This window comes from Strix uralensis, chromosome 15 (genome assembly GCF_047716275.1).
Source record: "Strix uralensis isolate ZFMK-TIS-50842 chromosome 15, bStrUra1, whole genome shotgun sequence".
Lineage (NCBI taxonomy): Eukaryota > Metazoa > Chordata > Aves > Strigiformes > Strigidae > Strix > Strix uralensis.
Window position 1 is genome coordinate 3,779,242 of NC_133986.1, and position 18,599 is coordinate 3,797,840.

The 18,599-nt window shown below is 38.1% G+C and overlaps 2 protein-coding genes across 2 annotated transcripts in view; one reads left to right on the plus strand and one right to left on the minus strand.

Moving 5' to 3' along the window:
* CCDC73 (coiled-coil domain containing 73) overlaps nt 1-1,756 on the plus strand; it is an 87,374-nt gene extending 85,618 nt beyond the window's left edge. The window contains exon 24 of the mRNA XM_074885027.1: nt 1,236-1,756. Coding sequence (XP_074741128.1) covers nt 1,236-1,445 — 210 coding nt within the window. The 3' untranslated portion in view covers nt 1,446-1,756. The remainder of the gene's footprint in view (nt 1-1,235) is intronic.
* Nucleotides 1,757-2,235: 479 nt separating this feature from the next.
* Nucleotides 2,236-18,551, minus strand: EIF3M (eukaryotic translation initiation factor 3 subunit M). Its single transcript, XM_074885028.1, has 11 exons — nt 18,445-18,551; nt 16,872-17,004; nt 15,350-15,488; nt 14,843-14,966; nt 14,203-14,297; nt 8,829-8,912; nt 7,350-7,449; nt 6,829-6,910; nt 3,560-3,703; nt 2,943-3,003; nt 2,236-2,510 (listed from the first exon to the last, which is right to left on the minus strand). The coding sequence occupies exons 1-11, from the start codon at nt 18,484-18,486 to the stop codon at nt 2,390-2,392; spliced, it is 1,125 nt and encodes a 374-aa protein (XP_074741129.1). The 5' UTR covers nt 18,487-18,551; the 3' UTR covers nt 2,236-2,389.
* Between the last annotated feature and the right edge of the window lie 48 nt (nt 18,552-18,599).

Sequence of the window (18,599 nt, forward strand, 5' to 3'; positions counted from 1 at the left end):
CATGTGCTATTCCATAGAGATTTTGCCTAGTGGCTTGCAATGAAGTATAATCCGTTTCTTTCTGAGGCCTTGGGAAAGAGCATGAGAGAGTGTATGTACATGGCCTCTAGTGGACGTATACGGCCACTAGAATTAACAGGTTGAAAATTTTATTGCTCAGGTGAAGAACTTACTTCCTCAGTGAAATGAAGATTACAGTCATTACTGACCTGAAGTATCAGCATCTTCAGCTGCATGGCAGTACTGTTGTTACAGATGCAACAGGCTCAGTGAGCAATTTGCATAAAGTGTATCTTTATATTTCAAACTTCAGGACAGGCTTATGCACTGGGGAAGGAAAGTTTTAGCACAAAATTCATGTGCTAAAATAAAGGCAGGCCTGATAAACACTTTGTGTCTTACAGTTGGTTGGGGCACAGTTGCCTAATATTAAAAAATAATTGAGCAGAGGGGGAAGGCCTCATCTTGCACTCCCTGTAAGAGAATTACCCTACCATGCAACTGAAGTATTAGATGTGACATTACAGATCCCCGAGAACCACCACAACGCTGGCTCTGTGTAACGTGGCTTTGTTGTGCACCTGTGCTCAGGCAGGTGCTGCACGCTGGCCTCCCCAAGAGCCACACAATGTCAGATTACTCATGTGGAGAACTCATCAAGCAAAAAACTGTTTCCCTACTGTGCTGCCGTATGTGTTTGATTTGGACAGATATGAAGTCTCTATCAAATAGTAATTAAAACTATTCAAAGAACAAAAAGATCTTTAATGTAAAAAGCAACCTATTACAGACCTTACATTCGTTAATGATGTTTGCTTTCTAATCTATACATCGAAGCGGAGAGGGAGTTAACACTATAAAGCTCATGATTTTGGGTTTTGTTAATCAAATGCTTGCATAGCAATAGAAATGTCAATTGCAACATTAAACTGTTTAATGAAACTATTTTGCTAATCTGCATTCTAGTACGAGGTTGGGGGTTTTTTTTAATCATAGTCTTCTGTACTAAGTCTTACGTTAAGGTTTGGTTTATAAAAGTATATTTGTCAATATCAAGTTTTCTAAATTAAAGCTGAAGCAAGCACTTCAAATTAAATGCATTTTTTCCAATTGCCCTATCTTTCTGTTCACATTTCCTTTTCCTTGCTTGCTTAACACTCAGCAAAATCCAACAATTTGAACCTTTGTACTTGAATTTCACTGGATTATTAACTGCTAAATTTGTATTCTGTCAGGAGAAAGAAAGATTTACTGCTTTACAGCACGAGCAGAAGTCTTCTCACATGACTGTAACTCCAACAAGAAGTGAAAGTGCACTCAGAGATGAGGACAGCTGTTCTATTCATAACCTCATTATACAAAACCAAATAGAAGAAATTGAGAAATTCCTGAATTTGGAGAGATTTCATTCAGCAAGAAAAAGAAAGTATGAAGAAAGCCAGTGAAGATCAGTGGCAGGAGATAAAAAGCATATCTTTTAGGCACAGATAAGTCACTTATGTAAATCAGATTTGTAGAGGTATTCCTACAGACTATGGTACATGTGCACTGTGCTTTCATGTTTAATACAGCATACAGACCCCTTTTTATGTTCAAAAATGGATACCACCCCTACTAATAACGTTAGTTCTCTGTTTCTGCAATCAGATATGCAAGTTATTATGGGCTTTGCCTGAAGTTTAAAAGTTCACAAGTTAATGTTTTAATATCCATTGAGTAAAATTAAACAGATACTTAAGAGTACCCTTCTCCTGCTCACTTCATTTTGGTTTCTCTGTCAGTTTCAGGCAAAATCAGCTGCAACTGTTTCAAAATACAACAGTTTCTACAAACATTTACAAGGACTTACACCAGTTCTAAGTGGCAGAAGAACAGGAAAATATTCTCCTTACTTTTACTGCCAAATTATTTAAATGTATCTGTTGTAGTTGATTCTGTATCAACAAGATCTCTTTCAATACTAAAGCATCAGGTATGATTTACAGAGATAAGGCAGCAGATCTTCCTTCAAAAAGCTTTACTTCTAACTGGTTCACATTTTTCCTCCCTTAGGGTCTAAGGGAAATTCTCTCACTTTACAATTACTTGCACTATCATTTTTCTGATCTCCCTCCCTTCCTCCCCCCACCTCTTGCAAAGAAAGATCCTCATGCTGTAAACTTAAACAAGAACAAAAGCAGCATAACCAATATTGCCACTGTTTGTTGCTAATTATGTAAGAAAATCAACAGAAGATATTTTCCGATGTTATTTTATTGCTTTTTCCATGTCGCAATTTAGAATATTTAGCTTCTTTAAACCAATTGCATACATTTTGGAAACAGTCACAAATGATCAAAGTTTTCAATAAATTTAATCTATAGTGACATTACTAAGTCAAAAAAATTTTTTAGGTGTCTGAGAGACTGAGGAGACTGTTTTTCACTTGATTCAAATTTTGTTTCCAGGTGTTTAGAGTGTCATACAATTGCTGCCATTGCTGCTTTCCAAAAGTCCGATGTGTGCTGTGACTAGAGAAGTAAAACAAAATTGGAAGATGATTACTAGATGTCATGCTCACCTAATAATTCTTTCATAGCATTACTTTACTCTCACAAGTGAATAAGAAAATTTTTATTTTCTCTATATAAAGGACTGCACTTTACCAGTGAAGAGAATTCTGTAGCCTTCCCAAATATTTAAAGCAACAACAGTCATTAGTATTCTTGTCACTATTAGGTCATTAAATGAAATGTGCTGGAAAATAGGACTCTTTCATTAAATAAGCTAATCACATTCAGTGTGAGCTTTAATAAAATTATGATAAATAGCAACTATTTAACTACCAGCAACTGATAGGAACAATACCTTGCTTCTAGTTAGAATATTCTACAAATGTAAATGAAATAATTAGAACACACTAAGTTCTGCAAAATGCTATGAAGAATGAAATGAAGTCTTACCTGACAACTACTTTCCTCTGTGTCTGATCTATTTTGCAGTATACCATCTTTGTCTTTACAGCTGCAAAAAAGCAAGTCTGTTTTGAGCAATATTTTCAAGATAGTGCAAATGTATTAAACTGCATAAAAACTGTTCAAAATTAGATCAATACAAACATAAAACCACAGCAGTTCACTTAATATTGGTTTGCTGTTGGTTTTAACAGTCTAGCAGGCAGAAAAGCAAAATGATGTAACAAGATGAAGGTCATGCATGAATCCTATTGTTTGGTGCCAATCTATTAAAGCAATATCCTGTACAGTTTTTATGAACTTCTCTCCCCTACAAACACATCCTGTTTTAATGACAGCAAACAAAACCAGATGACAAATTAAACCTGCAAACAATTTATTAGTTCTATAAAGAATTACATGAAATACAGTTCCTGTCACTGAAAAGAACTGTTTAAAAAGACAACAGTTAGGCATGTCTTTAAGCATGAAGTTTTGCAGCTGTATCTTGTAACAAACACAGAAATTAAAAATCTATATTTTTCTGACTATTTAACACTAGCCTAGAAGACTATAAATAGTACTGTTCATTAGCATTGTGTAAAGTATGGTACTACAGTTCTTACCATCAATAACGAATGCTTCTACATCATCTGCTCCAATCTGAAGTTCCTGTTGCATTGTGTCAAATGATATTTCTTTATTCTCCACAGCCATTCCCATGAAAGTAAGTAGCCTCATTTTTGCCATATTGTGTTCATGCAACAAGCCTGTGTAAAAGTGTTGATAGTTTATGGAAATGAATTATAATTCAATTTTGGTTTTCATGTTATTTTTACTATATATGCCTCCAGTAATTTAAAATTTATGTCACAAAGAAAATATTCCACCTGTCCTTATCAACAATTTTTTGAGGCAAAACATTAATTCCTGCATCTTCTTTGTATTTTACTAAAATAGCTAGTTTAGTTGTGAATTCATCAAGACTCGGTCATTGTCAGCAGAAGGTAATAATATATCTCTACAAAGGTGAAGCACAGAGGTTTTTTGAAACAGTCTAAAAATGTCACCTTAACAGAATTTTAGGTGGTGAGGGTGTAAGTGAATTTTTCAGTTGCAACATCTGGAAGAACAATGCAACAACAAATGGAAAATACATGACTGGTAATGTCAAAACTGTACAGCCTCAGTGCTCATTGTTATGTATTGGCTTGAAAATAAACCTCAGTAATGGTTTAGCAATGTAACATTTTTGTGCCAGAAGAATGTTTTCTGGCACCAAATGAACTGTTTATACCACAGCAAAAAACCATCAGTCACATGTATGCTTAGAGCATCTAGCCTGGCAAAAAAGTGCTCTTCAAGAATAGAGGAACAGCTACTAAAAGTTAGGTTAGATCTTTTACATGATTGTATGAAAAGCAACACGAGGAATTGAGCCAAGGGCTCACACATCTAAATCACAGACTGTCTTCCTGGAAAAAAGCCTAGGACAACAAAGTTAAGGCATTCCGATGAACCAAAGCACTTCTTAATCTGAGTTCTACGAGGTACCAACCGAGATTCACTGGAAGTTTCTTTAAAATGAATGTCAATCATTTTGTTTTAGAATGACATTATAAACATTCACATTGCTGCAGTAAATATTTAAATTTGGAATTTATAACATCTATACACTAATAGGAAAGCACATTAGTGCACGACATCATGTTGTGTTAATTACCTATAATTATGATGCAGGTTCCCTATTTGGCACTGATTCAACAAAAATGCGATCACCATAATTCATACGAACGAGGAGCACCAGCAACTATACCTAACTGGGTTTAATGGAACTCTACAAGCATCAAAAAATCAATTAGCACACATTAACCCTAATTAACAAATGCAAATGAGATGCTGATTAACTTTCTGAAAAAGACTGCTGATAATACCAGATTAAATGTGAACATGTTAGGGCGATTCAGTTGACACAGATAATGCTACTGGTGGCCTAAATTGTCAGCATTAATAAAACAACAAATTGTAACAAACTGATGCCACCTGTAGGAGCCTTCACTGCACAGCTTTCCTAGACTAGTTTTAATTGGTCCTGATCCAGGAAAGGTTAGAACTAAAGCGGATGCTGTACTGTCACTGAAATCCTATTAACAAGCTTTATTTTAAAGCCCAATACCTTGGCAAGTTATTTAAAAAAAAAATAATCTTTAAAGCTTGGTTAAGAATATTTTTGGGAACAGATCATAGGTGTTCTGAAGAATTTCTGAATGCCTCATCTAATATCTGTATTGTTTTCTATACCTAACTGCCCTTGTTTATCAAAGGCATGGCTGAAACACTCAGACAAGCTCCGAGCATTCCTGTCTGCGCTGCCTCAGATCTCTACCTTGTCCACTGCTCAAAGACATTCAGAATTTTCTGAGTACACCATAAAGCCAGTGAGAAATCAAGACAACTGGAAGTAAGGCTGTCTTTCAAAACAGTTAGACAGATATTTAAGGATTTTACTAAGATTATGTAAATCTTAGATATATTGAAAATGCACATTCTGTATATTCACAGAGGTAAACACAGATACAGGGAGGGGTAAAGCAAAAGAAGTCATGACTGTTGTATATTATACAATTAATACTATGTATGTGTGTAAACTTCCATAAATTTATTCAAATGTTAACATTAAAGCATTTTCAGCAAATATTTCGGTGGACAAATAACTAACAAATAAGCCATTTCAATACATAAAAATAATTACAATACAAAAACCAGTTTTCCCTAAGAAAGAAAAGCATAAGATGTCTACACAGCTAATATTCAAATACATATGACAAAAGGTACACTCATCCTATATACACATTTACAAACTACGAAAAACTTGCTGTTAATTTTATCCACAAAAAAAAAATCACACTGAAATTTCCATCATTTTAATACCTGAAGTACCAGCATTTTAAAGCTTTGAGAGTAATTATTCTCAGAATTATACCACACTCCATTAAACAAAATAATGCATGTGTTAAAAGGCTGCACTAGACTCTGTTTTAGCAAAACTATGCCTTTCCTCAAATGCATTCAGCCAGTGTTCAAGTGTCATTTCAAAATCAAAGTTATAAAAAAAAAAAAAATCTGATTTTTATGGAAACATTTATTCATTACCAATATGTCAAAACCTTAATGCAGTAATAAAAAAATCTGCATCATTGAGCAATTTCTGCATTGTCACTGACCCCTGTCCTAAAAAGCTGGAATATAAAAAAACGTAATTTTAATGCATGCAATAGCTTATGAACCAGTGCTCCTTTGAAACAGTCAATTACACATCAACGGGGGAGTGTCAAAGTGTTAATTACTACTCCTTTTTTCCACAGTGTGTAAATAAAGAGGGTGCTGACATTAACATTCCATCACATTGCTTCATGTGATGAAACAAATTAACTGGGACAGACTGTGGCTTGCTAGGTCTAATGCATCAGCACACGCAGACACACACACACACTATTTGCATGTTTTATCTTACTGTTCAGAAGTATTTGTTGTTACAAAGTTCTTGATCGTAAGAAAAATTGTAAGAGATTTATACAAGCTGCTGGCTTACTCAATGAAGTTGGGATCTCTGGCCTAGCCTAGAGTATCAGTGCATTAAATCTTCCCTCCCAAAAGGTTTAAGAGAAAAGAGTTCTCTTCCAAACCCATAAAACAGCTTGTCCTAGCAGAACTAACCAGTTAGATGGTCCATTTACAATCTAGTAGAGGTTGGAGTCTACAAACACTAACCCATTCTTAAAAATTCCTATTACATTTCCTTGGCTTCAATATATGGGTTCAAACTGAAGCACTTTGCAGCATCCATATCTTAAGTCACGTAAATAGTCAGAAATGTAATGATCTGAAAACTTACCAAGGGAGTCAATGAAGTCTTTGTTGTTCTGATAAAACTTGACATAGGATGCTAGTTTAGCACTTACAAAAATTGTCAAAAGCTAGAAGACAGAAAACAAATATAAGAACAGTTTAAATATTACCGGTTTCCCTCCCCGCAGACTGGGCAGATATATATATATATGAAAACTATTGGTATTGAACAGAAAAATAAATCGTTAAGAGCTAAAATTCTGTCTTCTGTCAATAGCTGATGGCGACTGTACTGAGCTTACTTCCTCTTCTCAGACCTGAAAGACAGTTTTGCTACAGAACTCATGTGAGGGCAGAATTTGTAACCCTGAATTTCTGAAACTTCTAAAGGGAACCATTTCACATGTAATATTTTAATTTTTTAATTCTAAAAGCATTAAAAGAAATACTACACTGCAGCTCAATATTACTGACATAGGTAACTATTCTAATGAATTTCAAAAAACACTAATAAAACAAGGCACTCTACAGATATCAAACCATCTTGCTAAAAATAAAGTTACTTACATCATGAATAAGTTCTCCTTCCAAAAATTTGACTGGTTTTAAGGCAAGAAGATGATCAAAGAGAAAGGTATTTGGATCCTTCAATGCTCGTACAATACATCTAATAAGGAAAGGAAAGTGCTTATTTTTATAGCAATACACATTTTTATGAGTAAGTGCAACTCGATTTGTTGTTCCTTGCTTTCTATGAAACTATATGAAAAAAATAGTTTTCAACTATTCTTAAGCCATGTCACATTCCAAATTTAATCTTCATTTTACAGATGGAAAAAACAAGGAACGGTTAATTTGGCCAGTACCACAAACGAAATTTGCCAGGTGGTAAGACTACGGATCACCCTACTGTTTCCATCTATGCATTCATTTCCAGCCCAGCCTTCTTCATTCCTAGAGGTATTTTTACTGTCCTCCTAAAATTTCATAGAATTAAGTAGTTTAGGAAGATTAATTATACTTGAATACGTGACACAAAACAGAGAAAACTCCAATACCAAACACTGCAAGGCCTATGATTTATCAGTTGCTGCTCCAGACTATAAACAGACCTAAAGTGTTTCTAGAACTCTAGATGAAAGCTTTTGTTCAGCGGCACATTAGAAGACTTAGCGCTACGCTCGCTCTGACAGCCTAGACCATGACCCTGCCACGTAACATACACCCAGAAGAACCTAAGGTCTGCATAGATGCAGCAATATGATAAACCCAAGGAAGACATGTTCTTTCAGATGTAAAAGGCCTCGGATTGCTGTAGGGTAGTCAATGAAGTTCTCATTTATGCACAGACACTTTTAATTTTCAAAATGAGTCATCCTGATTTTCCTCCATGCTCAAGTATAAACAACTCCCTTGAGAACTATTGGTTGTACACACCTGGCAGAACTACATGACTTATTAAAAAATGTAATTCCTAAGAAGAATCATGGTAGGTAGAATGTCAAAATACAAGCTTTTACTCATTTGGGCCAATGGGGGAAAAAAATACACTGTTAAGAATCAGTTTACTTGCAGCTTGTCCAACAAGTATTTTATTTATCTGCAGTTCACATCCTTAGTACTTGCTCACAGAAAAGAGAGCAAGACATTTCTTTTGAACAGAAAGTGCTATTTGAAAAGCATACTCAAATTAGAGAATCAAACAATCAGTAAGTAAAATAGCAGAAATAAAGGATGCCAGTTCAAATTTTGATTGCACAGTTGATGTAAACGAAGTCCTTACCCAAGGCTGATGTCTCTCAGCAGGAACGAGAAACAAATCTGTATGCTTGCACAACGGAGTAAACCTGACTCTGCCTAGAAACAACCAAACCTACTGTGGACTGCCCAGACGAACTCCTGATCAAGTCAGCCGTGCTACAGAAAAGAGGCTGTGGCAGGGCCCTTGCCTGCCAGGCCATTCGATATTCTTAACAGTAAGGTGATCAACATAACTTAGCAATAGAGAACAAGCTACTTTTAAGGAAACCGGGAAGTCTGTATTACCTGTGAGCATCAACTCTAGCCTGGGAAGCATTGTCCTCTGTGTAACTTCCCAGTAGTTCCACCATTACTTTTGCTGCAGTGTCACTATAGAAGAAAAATAAAGTTACCTTGGGATTGCTGAAAAAAAATAGTACAAACAAGACACTCAAATATTTAAATAATTCCATTATGATGTTATAGGTCAAATTAAATTACACTTGAAAAAGATGTAGATGATCCATTTTAATTCTAGTGGAGAGAACAAATTAACTGGATGTATTCTTTCAATTCTTGTTCTACAAAATGTTTATCTTCACCCTTCATTTCATTCTCTTAAATTGATAAATTACCTGCTGGTTATGGAAAAAGCTTTCTGAGCTATGAACAGCTTTATATGGTTCACTAGAATGCTCCTCTTACACACATCTGGATTTAATCATTGCAGAATAAGTAGCACTGCAAAGTTTATTTCAAATGTAAAATGGCATATCTTAAAGAATATTTATGGTCAGGAAAATGACTGTATAAAAGCTGCCTTTTCTTCTTTCACAGATTCTTTCCAATTATTCAGAGTGAGAGCTGCTCATTTTACTGACGAAGTTAAGCAGACAGCAATTAGATTGGCTTAGGCTGCTGTGAAGCAAGCAGCTTCCAACACTGCTTTGACAGACAGCTTTTAGAAAAACAACTCAAAATTGAGTAAACCTACAGCCTTATCTACCCAGATTATGTGGTAAACAACAGCTCATCAGTGTTACTGCAAACCAGCTCTGAGACCATAACTGTGTCATTTTAACAGATTTTCATTTATTTTCACGTTACAGTTCTTACCGTTAGCGAGGCCAGCAACTGCTGATGCTTTTTACAAAATGTTCGGCAAAAAATATATGCATTGACTATGCTGTGTGTATACACACAAAAAGCTATTTCCTATTTCTCGTGGAATTCTTGTTAACTATAAAAATAGAAGGCTGTGCCAGTTGTTCTATACAGAAAATAGATTTTGCTGATGCCATCTTACTACTTCCTTTGAACAAGACAGGGTGTGGATGTAGATATGACCAAACCTCCGCAGTGAGAGCACAACCAAAACTCGGTCATGTGAGCATGTGCTCTGCAGAAGTCTCCCATGCACATACACAGACTGACAACTACTTTACTAAGAGGTACTTTCTCGGTGGACAGGAGGAAGGTTAGATACTACTCTCCAGAGTACAGTGAGTTATAGTGTAAAGTTAAGCTCTTCCTTCAAAGTAGCTCCTTTCCAGATACAATAAATCTCCCTGTGTGGTCTAATAGGCCTACAAAATTTTCCTTAAAAGAAAAAACTGCAAGAATAAAAGTTTCAATTCGCTTTAATTACTTAATGGCGTAAATTGCACAGTGAGGGAACAAACCAACGCAACACTCCCAGTAAGTACTGTGCTGTCATACAGGTTTAACCCATACAGCAGCACAGCTCTGAATGGTTTTTATAGTACAATGACACTATTATTAGATGGGTATTTATTTTAAATCTCACAGTACTACTATTTGACAACTTCTCTATAGGGTGAGGTTTTGTGCTCCTAGAGAATTTACCAGATCTCACTGATGTGCAGTATAAATATGAAGACATCATGGGAAACAAGCAATATCATACATGATTTAGTTGTACATTGAGTGAAGACAGTTTGTACCCAAGGCAGGGAAATTTTCTATAGGTCCCAGCCATTATTCCAGAACTGTGTTCAGGGATGTAAACTTGAATGAAACATTTGTTTTAAGACTCCAGCATTAAAGAGGTCAGCTTATGTTTTGTGGTGGCAACTGATATTGGTGTGTAGAGGAACTGATAGCTCTGTATCAGTGAAATCAAATTAATTTAGACAGCTTTATACATGAGAGAACTGTTTACATGTAAATCAGTCTGTGACAGACTATGATTTTTGCACTGGTGAAGTCTTATCAACACTAGATGTTCTAGTGAAGACAAAGAACCAGTTCAGTGCAGGACTGATACTATGCAGACATTCAAACAAAGAGGCTCAGCCCATGTGCTATTCAGCCTAACGGTACAAGACCCCCTATCTAATATAAGCTTTCAGTAGTTATTCTTAAACACTTCAGAATTGTGTTACAGATTTCTAGAACTTCTCCTGTCCTCCTGCTTCCCTTAGGAGCAAAAATTGAAAACTACGTATTCAACTATTTGAAGTAGTATTTGCAATCCCCCGATTTTTTTTGTTGTTGTTGTTTAAGTGGTGGAGAGGAATCTTTCACTTGTATTGCTAGGAAAGATCAGAATGCTATAAGACAATTAATCCCAAACTTTCTGTGCTAAATTCTTGTGAGCCTCAGCAAATACGGCAGGCCTTTTAATCTTAATCATTCTGTTCAGTGTCAGATTGCCACCGTAAATTAGGATGTTTAAAGCAGTAATATTTTATTATTTTACCAAAGCTCATTGCTACATGTGTATCTCACCTAAGATGCAAATGTGAACATTTTTTCTAGCAAGACAGCTTGCACAAGTACTCTTGGCTCCACTTGCCAGTCTAGATGCGTAACTTGACAAAAAGCCAGTGAGGCTTGAAGAGTGATGGTAGATAAAAGAAAGAAAAAAAAATACAGAGTATTCAGAGACTTAGTAAGATGTTGGAATCAAGTCCCTCTACATTACACGATATTAAATGGAATTAAAATTAAATGAAATAATTATTTTCCAGGTGCCTGACATGCTGAGCTTTTTGCTACAGGTATTACTAACCAGACTTGCCAGACCTGTTTGAATGTAAACTTGGGCAGAACTAATCCCACTCTGAATCCTGCCAGGTCAATGGCAGAGACGAGCTGTAAGCTGCATCAGGCTGCATCTGCCCTGTGAGGCAGCGCCTCACAGCAGAACTCAACTCTGGCTGCATGCAGGCCATGCATCTCTGTAAAACTCCATCTATCACTGGAAAAGAAAACAGGTTGTGTTACCTTGCAGTTTCATACCAACACAGCCAGGAAAATGCTGAAGACTAAAGCAGTTGAGGCACAAAACTACTGCAGAACCTTTATGGCACAGAGCATAAGCAGCAGAGGAAGTAACTAATCTCTTGCAAAGTTCAGCTACCAAATACAGATCAGAAACAAGCCACACCAGCCATCTGTTTTCCACCACCACCAATTCTTCTTCAGGTGATCATGGGAAAGATACAAATCCTTTTTTGAAGAGGTCAAGATGATTTTGATCATCAGAAAGAAGAAACTTCAATCAGAAAGTAACTGGAAAATATTTGATAAAACAAGCTTTCACTTATCACGTAACATCTGCATGATCTATTTTTCATGAGCTACCAATCTGTTCACTACCAACTTATCCACTGGGAAAAGTCTATTAGCTATGGAAAACCATCTCTTCTGCTGCACTGAGTGAAGTTAACACATAAAATGAACACAAAAAAATTAAACTCAATTGTTTTCAACAGTGTATTCTTTTCCCTTGATTATAAATCAATGCAGCATCTGAGGTGTGATTTTTGTTACTTATTTTTCCATTCCCACTTATCTTCCCATACTGCTAGCTAGAGCAACATTCCTGAGGGCTAAAGCTGGAATGCTGCTGTGAGTTTCCCATACTATTGCAAATACTGCCCACTGATCCACGAGAGTGAACCAGGTCAAAGGTGTTAGGGTCACTTCTTGTTTTCTTTTCTGGAGAGAAATGTAAGTGCTCTGAAAAATTGCTCCATTCAGTGCAAAGCTTGCTGCAGCAGATGGTAGGGACACTGAGTACAGGAGTAATATATCTGTGAAAGTTTTAATGCCTAACTTAAAAATATCACGTATTATTAGTAAGAAAAACCGTTTGGTAGTAAGGTTACTGGCAGCACTGGAAACAAAAATGAGAAGTTTAATCCATAGATTTGATAACAAAACTAGCTAAAAATAGTTAGCTATTAAGTATGGGAATTAAGCTAGTTAAAACCTCTCAATAAATCAATAGGATGAGAAGTGTTTAAAAGAGTAGAAGCATTACAGAGTATCAGCGTAATATTTCTGAAACAAAGTAAGCACTAAACCATGTACAGGATCTTCGATTAACATTTCTGAAATTATTTTGACCATCTGAAGTCTGTCATACAGTACTATCAAAGCAAAAGCATTTTAATGTTAGTAACAGGAATAGGAATTCCCAATAATGTTGTAGCTCACCGTGTAACTACTCCATGAGGATTAATCATCCCTAAATGGAGGTTAGTTAAAAATGATCCTGCTATGCTGATGCAGCATTCCCAGGCTACAATTTCTCCAGGCCAGAATAAGCTAACTCTCCTGCCAGAAGAAACCCTCCTCCTCCTATGACAGCTCCACACTTGCCTTTTTTAACCCCTGGCAAGGTCACCTCCCCAGTCCAATCCAGCGTGCAGCTGCACAAATGCCTACACCAGCACAAGCACACACAGGTACTGATAGTTGCAGGGGACAGGACAGGACAGAATTGCTTCCTTCTGCAGCAGTACAAGGGTGTGCAAATGTACAAAATGCAAAGTGCAGTTCTGCTACCAGTGTAAGTCAGCATTGTAAAGGTCCTGATGCTGCCTCACTATGAAAATTAAAACTTAGAAAACTAACTGAGAGAACAGAGTGAAAGGGAAGGGCAGAGGGAAGCAACACGCACGCATCCCAAACTACAGCAGGGACAGTTTAGACAGGCTGAAACTGTTGTGGAACTACATGCTGCAACGACTCCTGGATACCAGCCCATCTCTATAGCCCTGCCCGATGCAGCCAATACACCGTATCACATCTGTGAGATAAACTGATGACAGCTCTCAGTTAAGACTTACATTAATTTACAGGCACGATACACACAGGATTACTCTACATGCCAGAAGACACTGGTCTGCCAAGTTTGTTAGATCAAAGATGCTTCCTATGATCCAGGATAATTTAAATTGGCCAAGCAGGTATTCTGTGGACATTAATTTCCGTGACTAGTGGAAAGCTCTGTCCTAAAGGTAATGTTTACATAGAAAGACTGATTCTGTTAACTGTGATTGATAAGCCTCCCAACATCATTAAGTAAGAGATAGCACTACCATGCACTAAAATGTCAAAAGTGCAATTAAATAATAACCTTGGCATAATGCTACAATGCTCAAAGATTAATAGTTATAGAAAGGAATAGTTTTATTTTGGGAGTCTGTGGTTTGAAGCTAATTCACTACTAACTTGAATATTCTTGGAAACACTGGTTTAATGTAAGAGTGCTTAAAAACATAAAAAGGAAAAAAAGTATATTTGGATTGAATTATCAATACAGATTAATTTTAAAAGTGCCATGAAAAATACTTTCTCTACAGATCACTTACAATACATCGACCTAAAACACAGTTATCTAGTATCTATTATTTGTCTTTTATACCTTTTTTTGCAGTCCACTAGGACATCATACAGCAGTCTCAGAAGAGTATGCTTTTTCTCTGTGCCGAGATTCCAGTCAGAAATCCATTTTCGGACCTACGTAGAATACAAGTGAGAAAGAAGCACTGAGGAAAAGACTAAAATAAAACTGAAAATATTTTTCATTTTCTCTCAAGCAGAAAAGGACTGAAAAGGTCTTGCACAGAGATTTCTCCAGTGGGTCCCCTGACTCTCAGGCTCCCCACGCAGAAACTGGAAGTTTTCCCATGAGAAGCCAAAAGTCTGTGCTCTCCATGTTACATCCTAAATAAGGATGAGTGATTCTAATACACTCTGATTCCAGAGCAAGGGACAAGAACTTGATGCCTCCTTCTTGATCAAAGCTTCTCACTTTTATTACTATCACAGGAATCAGACACATCTAACTTCGTTCAACATCAGAAACAGAAAATAAACAGCAACTTGATTTAAATTCTGTAGACAGACCTTTGAAAGATAAGAAATGCTGAATTCTGCGTTTCTTATTTCACTAGGCTCTGGCAATTTATAACAGAGACAGTCTGTATCAACTCTGACTAATACTTAGTGAGATGCGACATGGTTAATACAAAGGCCGTAACTTGAAGCACCACATTAATTACCTGATCTAGTTCAGTTGGAATGTACTGGATAGCACCACATGACGAGGCCACTTTAAGAAGGCTGCAGTACACCGTGTATCTCACAGGAGTGTTCTTATCCATACCATGGAAGAGATTGCTCAGTCTAAACCACAGACAACAAACAACTGAGTTAAAGACATTTCAGAAAACATTACTGGAGTGCACAGAAATGTTTCTATTAAGATGCATGCTAGTCACACAAAGCATCTGGTGGCACCTTACGTCTGTGATGAATTGTAATGGCTTCCAGTTTTGTAACCGTTTTCAGCAAAGAAGCTGAAATCTATGCATTTTAAGTTTGTAATATCCAAGCAAAACCAGTGTATTGGTACTCCTATTTTATGACAGGGAAAAAGAAGGTAAAAAAGCGTGCTTCCTGCAACAGAGAAACATCTCTTGACAGACACCCCCCACTTTGATTTAAAGACATACAAGACAATCCTTTGCAAGATACCATTGCCCCACTTTCCTCTGTACAATACTTACAGCTGCAATCTAAGAGATGGGCGCTCTCCTTCCCGAAATTTTACTAACTTCTCACACAGGCTCTCAATCAGTGCTTCCTGTTTGTCAGGTTCCAGGATAAGAAGCAAAGAGACTACACTGTTCATCACGCTCTCCACATCTGCACAAAACAAAACATGCAGCTCTTTAAATCTGCAAGCAGCAATCATCATTAGCTATTTAGTGCTGGAGAGTTACTTCTGCTATGAATGATTATTTTCCGTCAGCAAGAACTGTAGAAGAGACAAAATGGCAAGATAACCGATCTGGCTACTCATGAGAATGTACCAGAGATTTGGCTCATGGGGTCTTTCACCAACACATCCCCATGTAAGGCAAGAATTACCACTCCAAGGTCAAAAAAACAAATTTGGTGTTTGATACCGCACTTGTTCTGAATTCTCTGCTCACACATAAGAGAAGTCAGAGTAACTTTTGGTCTTAAAAAAAAAGTGGCTTCCTCCTGCACATCCAGCAAACTGCCCGTGGTTCTATAGTGAGAATACTAACACCTAGTGCTCAAACATAGTAAAACATTTCACCAGAAGCACAAGGGATACCCAGACCACAGGAAAAATGCCCGCAAGAACAACGTATGTTCAAAAGCTTCCCCAGCCTCTGCTTTAAGCATGGTGTTCCATCCTTTTCAAACGGGACCAGACAGATTTTGTGTTTTCTTTTCACAGGCTGCCCAAATATCAGTTAACGTGAAGGATAAGACCACAATTCATTACATATGGAAAATATTTATTCCCTGAACATCAAACAGCAGAGCAATAAGCTCCTCCAGTATTTCATACTCATTTGCCTACAGTAAAAGACAACATGAAAAATAATCTTAAGTACTCCTTCTTAGAGGAACCATGCATTCAAACAACACATAGTATTTGTACCAGCAACTGATTTTTTACATGTAAAAGTTCTAAATGAAATCTGTATATTGGTAAAGAGCACAGTAGGCAGAGAAAGATCATTTAAGGCTACTGCAGCATACCACTATCATTAAAGCATATTAATGTAGTTTCTAAGGATCTACAGCCCTAACTCGAAAAGAGTTACTGACTACTGAAAATCCCAGTGTTTTCAGACAATAATAATCAATGTTTAAAACTTCTACTTACAGATGTCTAGTCCTAATTTTTGTTGTTACTTCAATTTTTCTTGATCTGCAGCATCACAGACATTAACTGGCAGTAAGTCTCATTTTTATCATACTTTTTTTTCAGAGAGAAAACCTATTTTACATAGAACTCGCTATGCCCTCATAACAAGCGTGGTCTAGCTTGACTTCTGACTTCTTCAAAGGGCACTGGATGTTTGAAGAAGGGAGGGGTAGAGTACATGCAAATTTTACATGGCAATGATGGAAATAAGCACTTGCCGTTTTTAAAGACACGTGTTAAGACGCAAGCTATGCAACCTACCTCTAAATTCTGCCAACTGTTACTGTTTGAAAGCACTGATGGTGATATGTTTAGCAAAACCAAGACTTAAAGATGCAAACCTTTGTCATCCTCCTTCAGGCACACATCACAGACTTCAATAATCTGTGCCAAGTCCACATGAAGTCCACCTTCAGCGTTTTCTTCAGAGATTTCTGCTCCTTTGGATTTCAGGTAAGCTCGAAGTTCTGCAGCCTTAAAAAACCAAAAGACAACACACACAAACAAAACAGTTGGCTTGTGAACAGCAAAGTAAAAGTAATTACATTTCTCACAGATTTTTGTTCTGCAACCACTCCTCTGCCCCCAGCGCTCACTCACACTTCTTCTCACTTCTCCCTACCGCCCTGTATGCTACAACACTTCCTCTCCTCCACCTTAACATACAACCCAAACACCAACTCAGTGTAAGATGCTGCATGTGCTGTGGCTGGTTTGCCAGGAACTGAATAGATCACACAACTGTTGAGCTTTCTCATAGTATCAATGTGTCACTTAACAACTGGTTAGAGAACAGCAGGCCTAGTAAGTTTTTGTGAGAAAGATGCTTTCCTATGAATTTTTATTATCTTTTACTGCCTTTTAAAACTGCAGGCAAAAATTTAAAACATTTCAGTTGCTTCTTCACCAGAAAAGGGTATAAGTAAAACCACTTTAGAGAAGGCAGAACTTACAGTCTTCACACAAGTTAAAGGCAGTTCCCAATATAATGCTACAACCTGCCTTACCTTGTTAGGATTTAAACCTACATTAAGAAAATACCTTTCCCCCAGCAACAGGCCTATGCATTAACTTCACAATCCACAGTTTCAGCAGCAGAACCACAACCCTTCAGAAACAATCTGGACAAGGCCATCCTACTTCTGGCACAGGGGAACTCTGACCAGGATGGTGCTGTGACACCAGATGTAATTCACATCAAGTTCAATGTCAAATCGTTGCAGTACCGTAAGGCACAGCTACATCCTCCAGGACCCTTTAGTGTATGGAAGATGTTTCAGACTAACTACTTGATGGGCATTTACTAGACATTATGGCAAGCGAAGGCTGGACTGAAGGCTAGTAGTTGTGTATGCATTTCTTGTGCATATAGACACCACTGAAAAGGCACAGAAAAACCCTAAAATTCAAAGACAGAGAAGTAGCTCAAAGACAAAATTCACAGTTCCCATGCCTGTTGTATCGAGAATCCTGCAAAACCAGAATGGTAAGTAATGCTCCAGCCCGTACCTGAACTAGTTCTCCTCTCCTCGAAAACCAGTACTGCTGAGGAGAAATGAGAACAGAGTACCAGGGGGGAAAAGAACTTTGAAGAGGAAACTGCAAACGCAGACTTAGCTTCCAGCTTACGCGTTCCTCACCCGCCTGTTCAACCTCCGCTGCAAACGGCCCGCACACGGTTACGGAGAGCTGCGCGGGGCCCGCAGCCAGCACGGCGGCAGGGCAGGCAGGCGCTGCCCCGACAGGAGGGCGGGCCCGACAGGGACGGGCCCGGGCCCCCGGCTCCGCCAGACCCGCCACAGCCCGGCCCGGCGGCCTCGCCCCGGGATCGACCCCCGGGGGCCTGGGCCCGGCCCTCTCGCTCTGCCGCCGACACCCGCGCGACCCGCCGCCCGCCGTGCCCCGGCCGCTGACCTGATCCTCTTCCGTGATGTCGATAAAAGCCGGGACGCTCATGGCGGCGGCGGCTCCGGCGGCCGGACCGAGCACGCCGCCCGCACCGGAAAGGCAGCGCGGCTTCCGGCCCCGCGCGCCGCCCACTTCCGCTTCCCGCGCGCCGCGGGGCGGGG

What these genes read in the sequence shown, in the direction of transcription:
- EIF3M (XM_074885028.1), bottom strand. Translation starts at nt 18,486, where the DNA reads ATGAGCGTCCCGGCTTTTATCGACATCACGGAAGAGGATCAG. An exon ending in CCTGAAGGAGGATGACAAAG is followed by an intron (nt 15,489 to 16,871) that starts GTTTGCATCTTT and finishes TGTTTTGTGCAG; the next exon opens with ATGTGGAGAGCGTGATGAAC. An exon ending in GCTAGAGTTGATGCTCACAG is followed by an intron (nt 7,450 to 8,828) that starts GTAATACAGACT and finishes TTTCCTTATTAG; the next exon opens with ATGTATTGTACGAGCATTGA.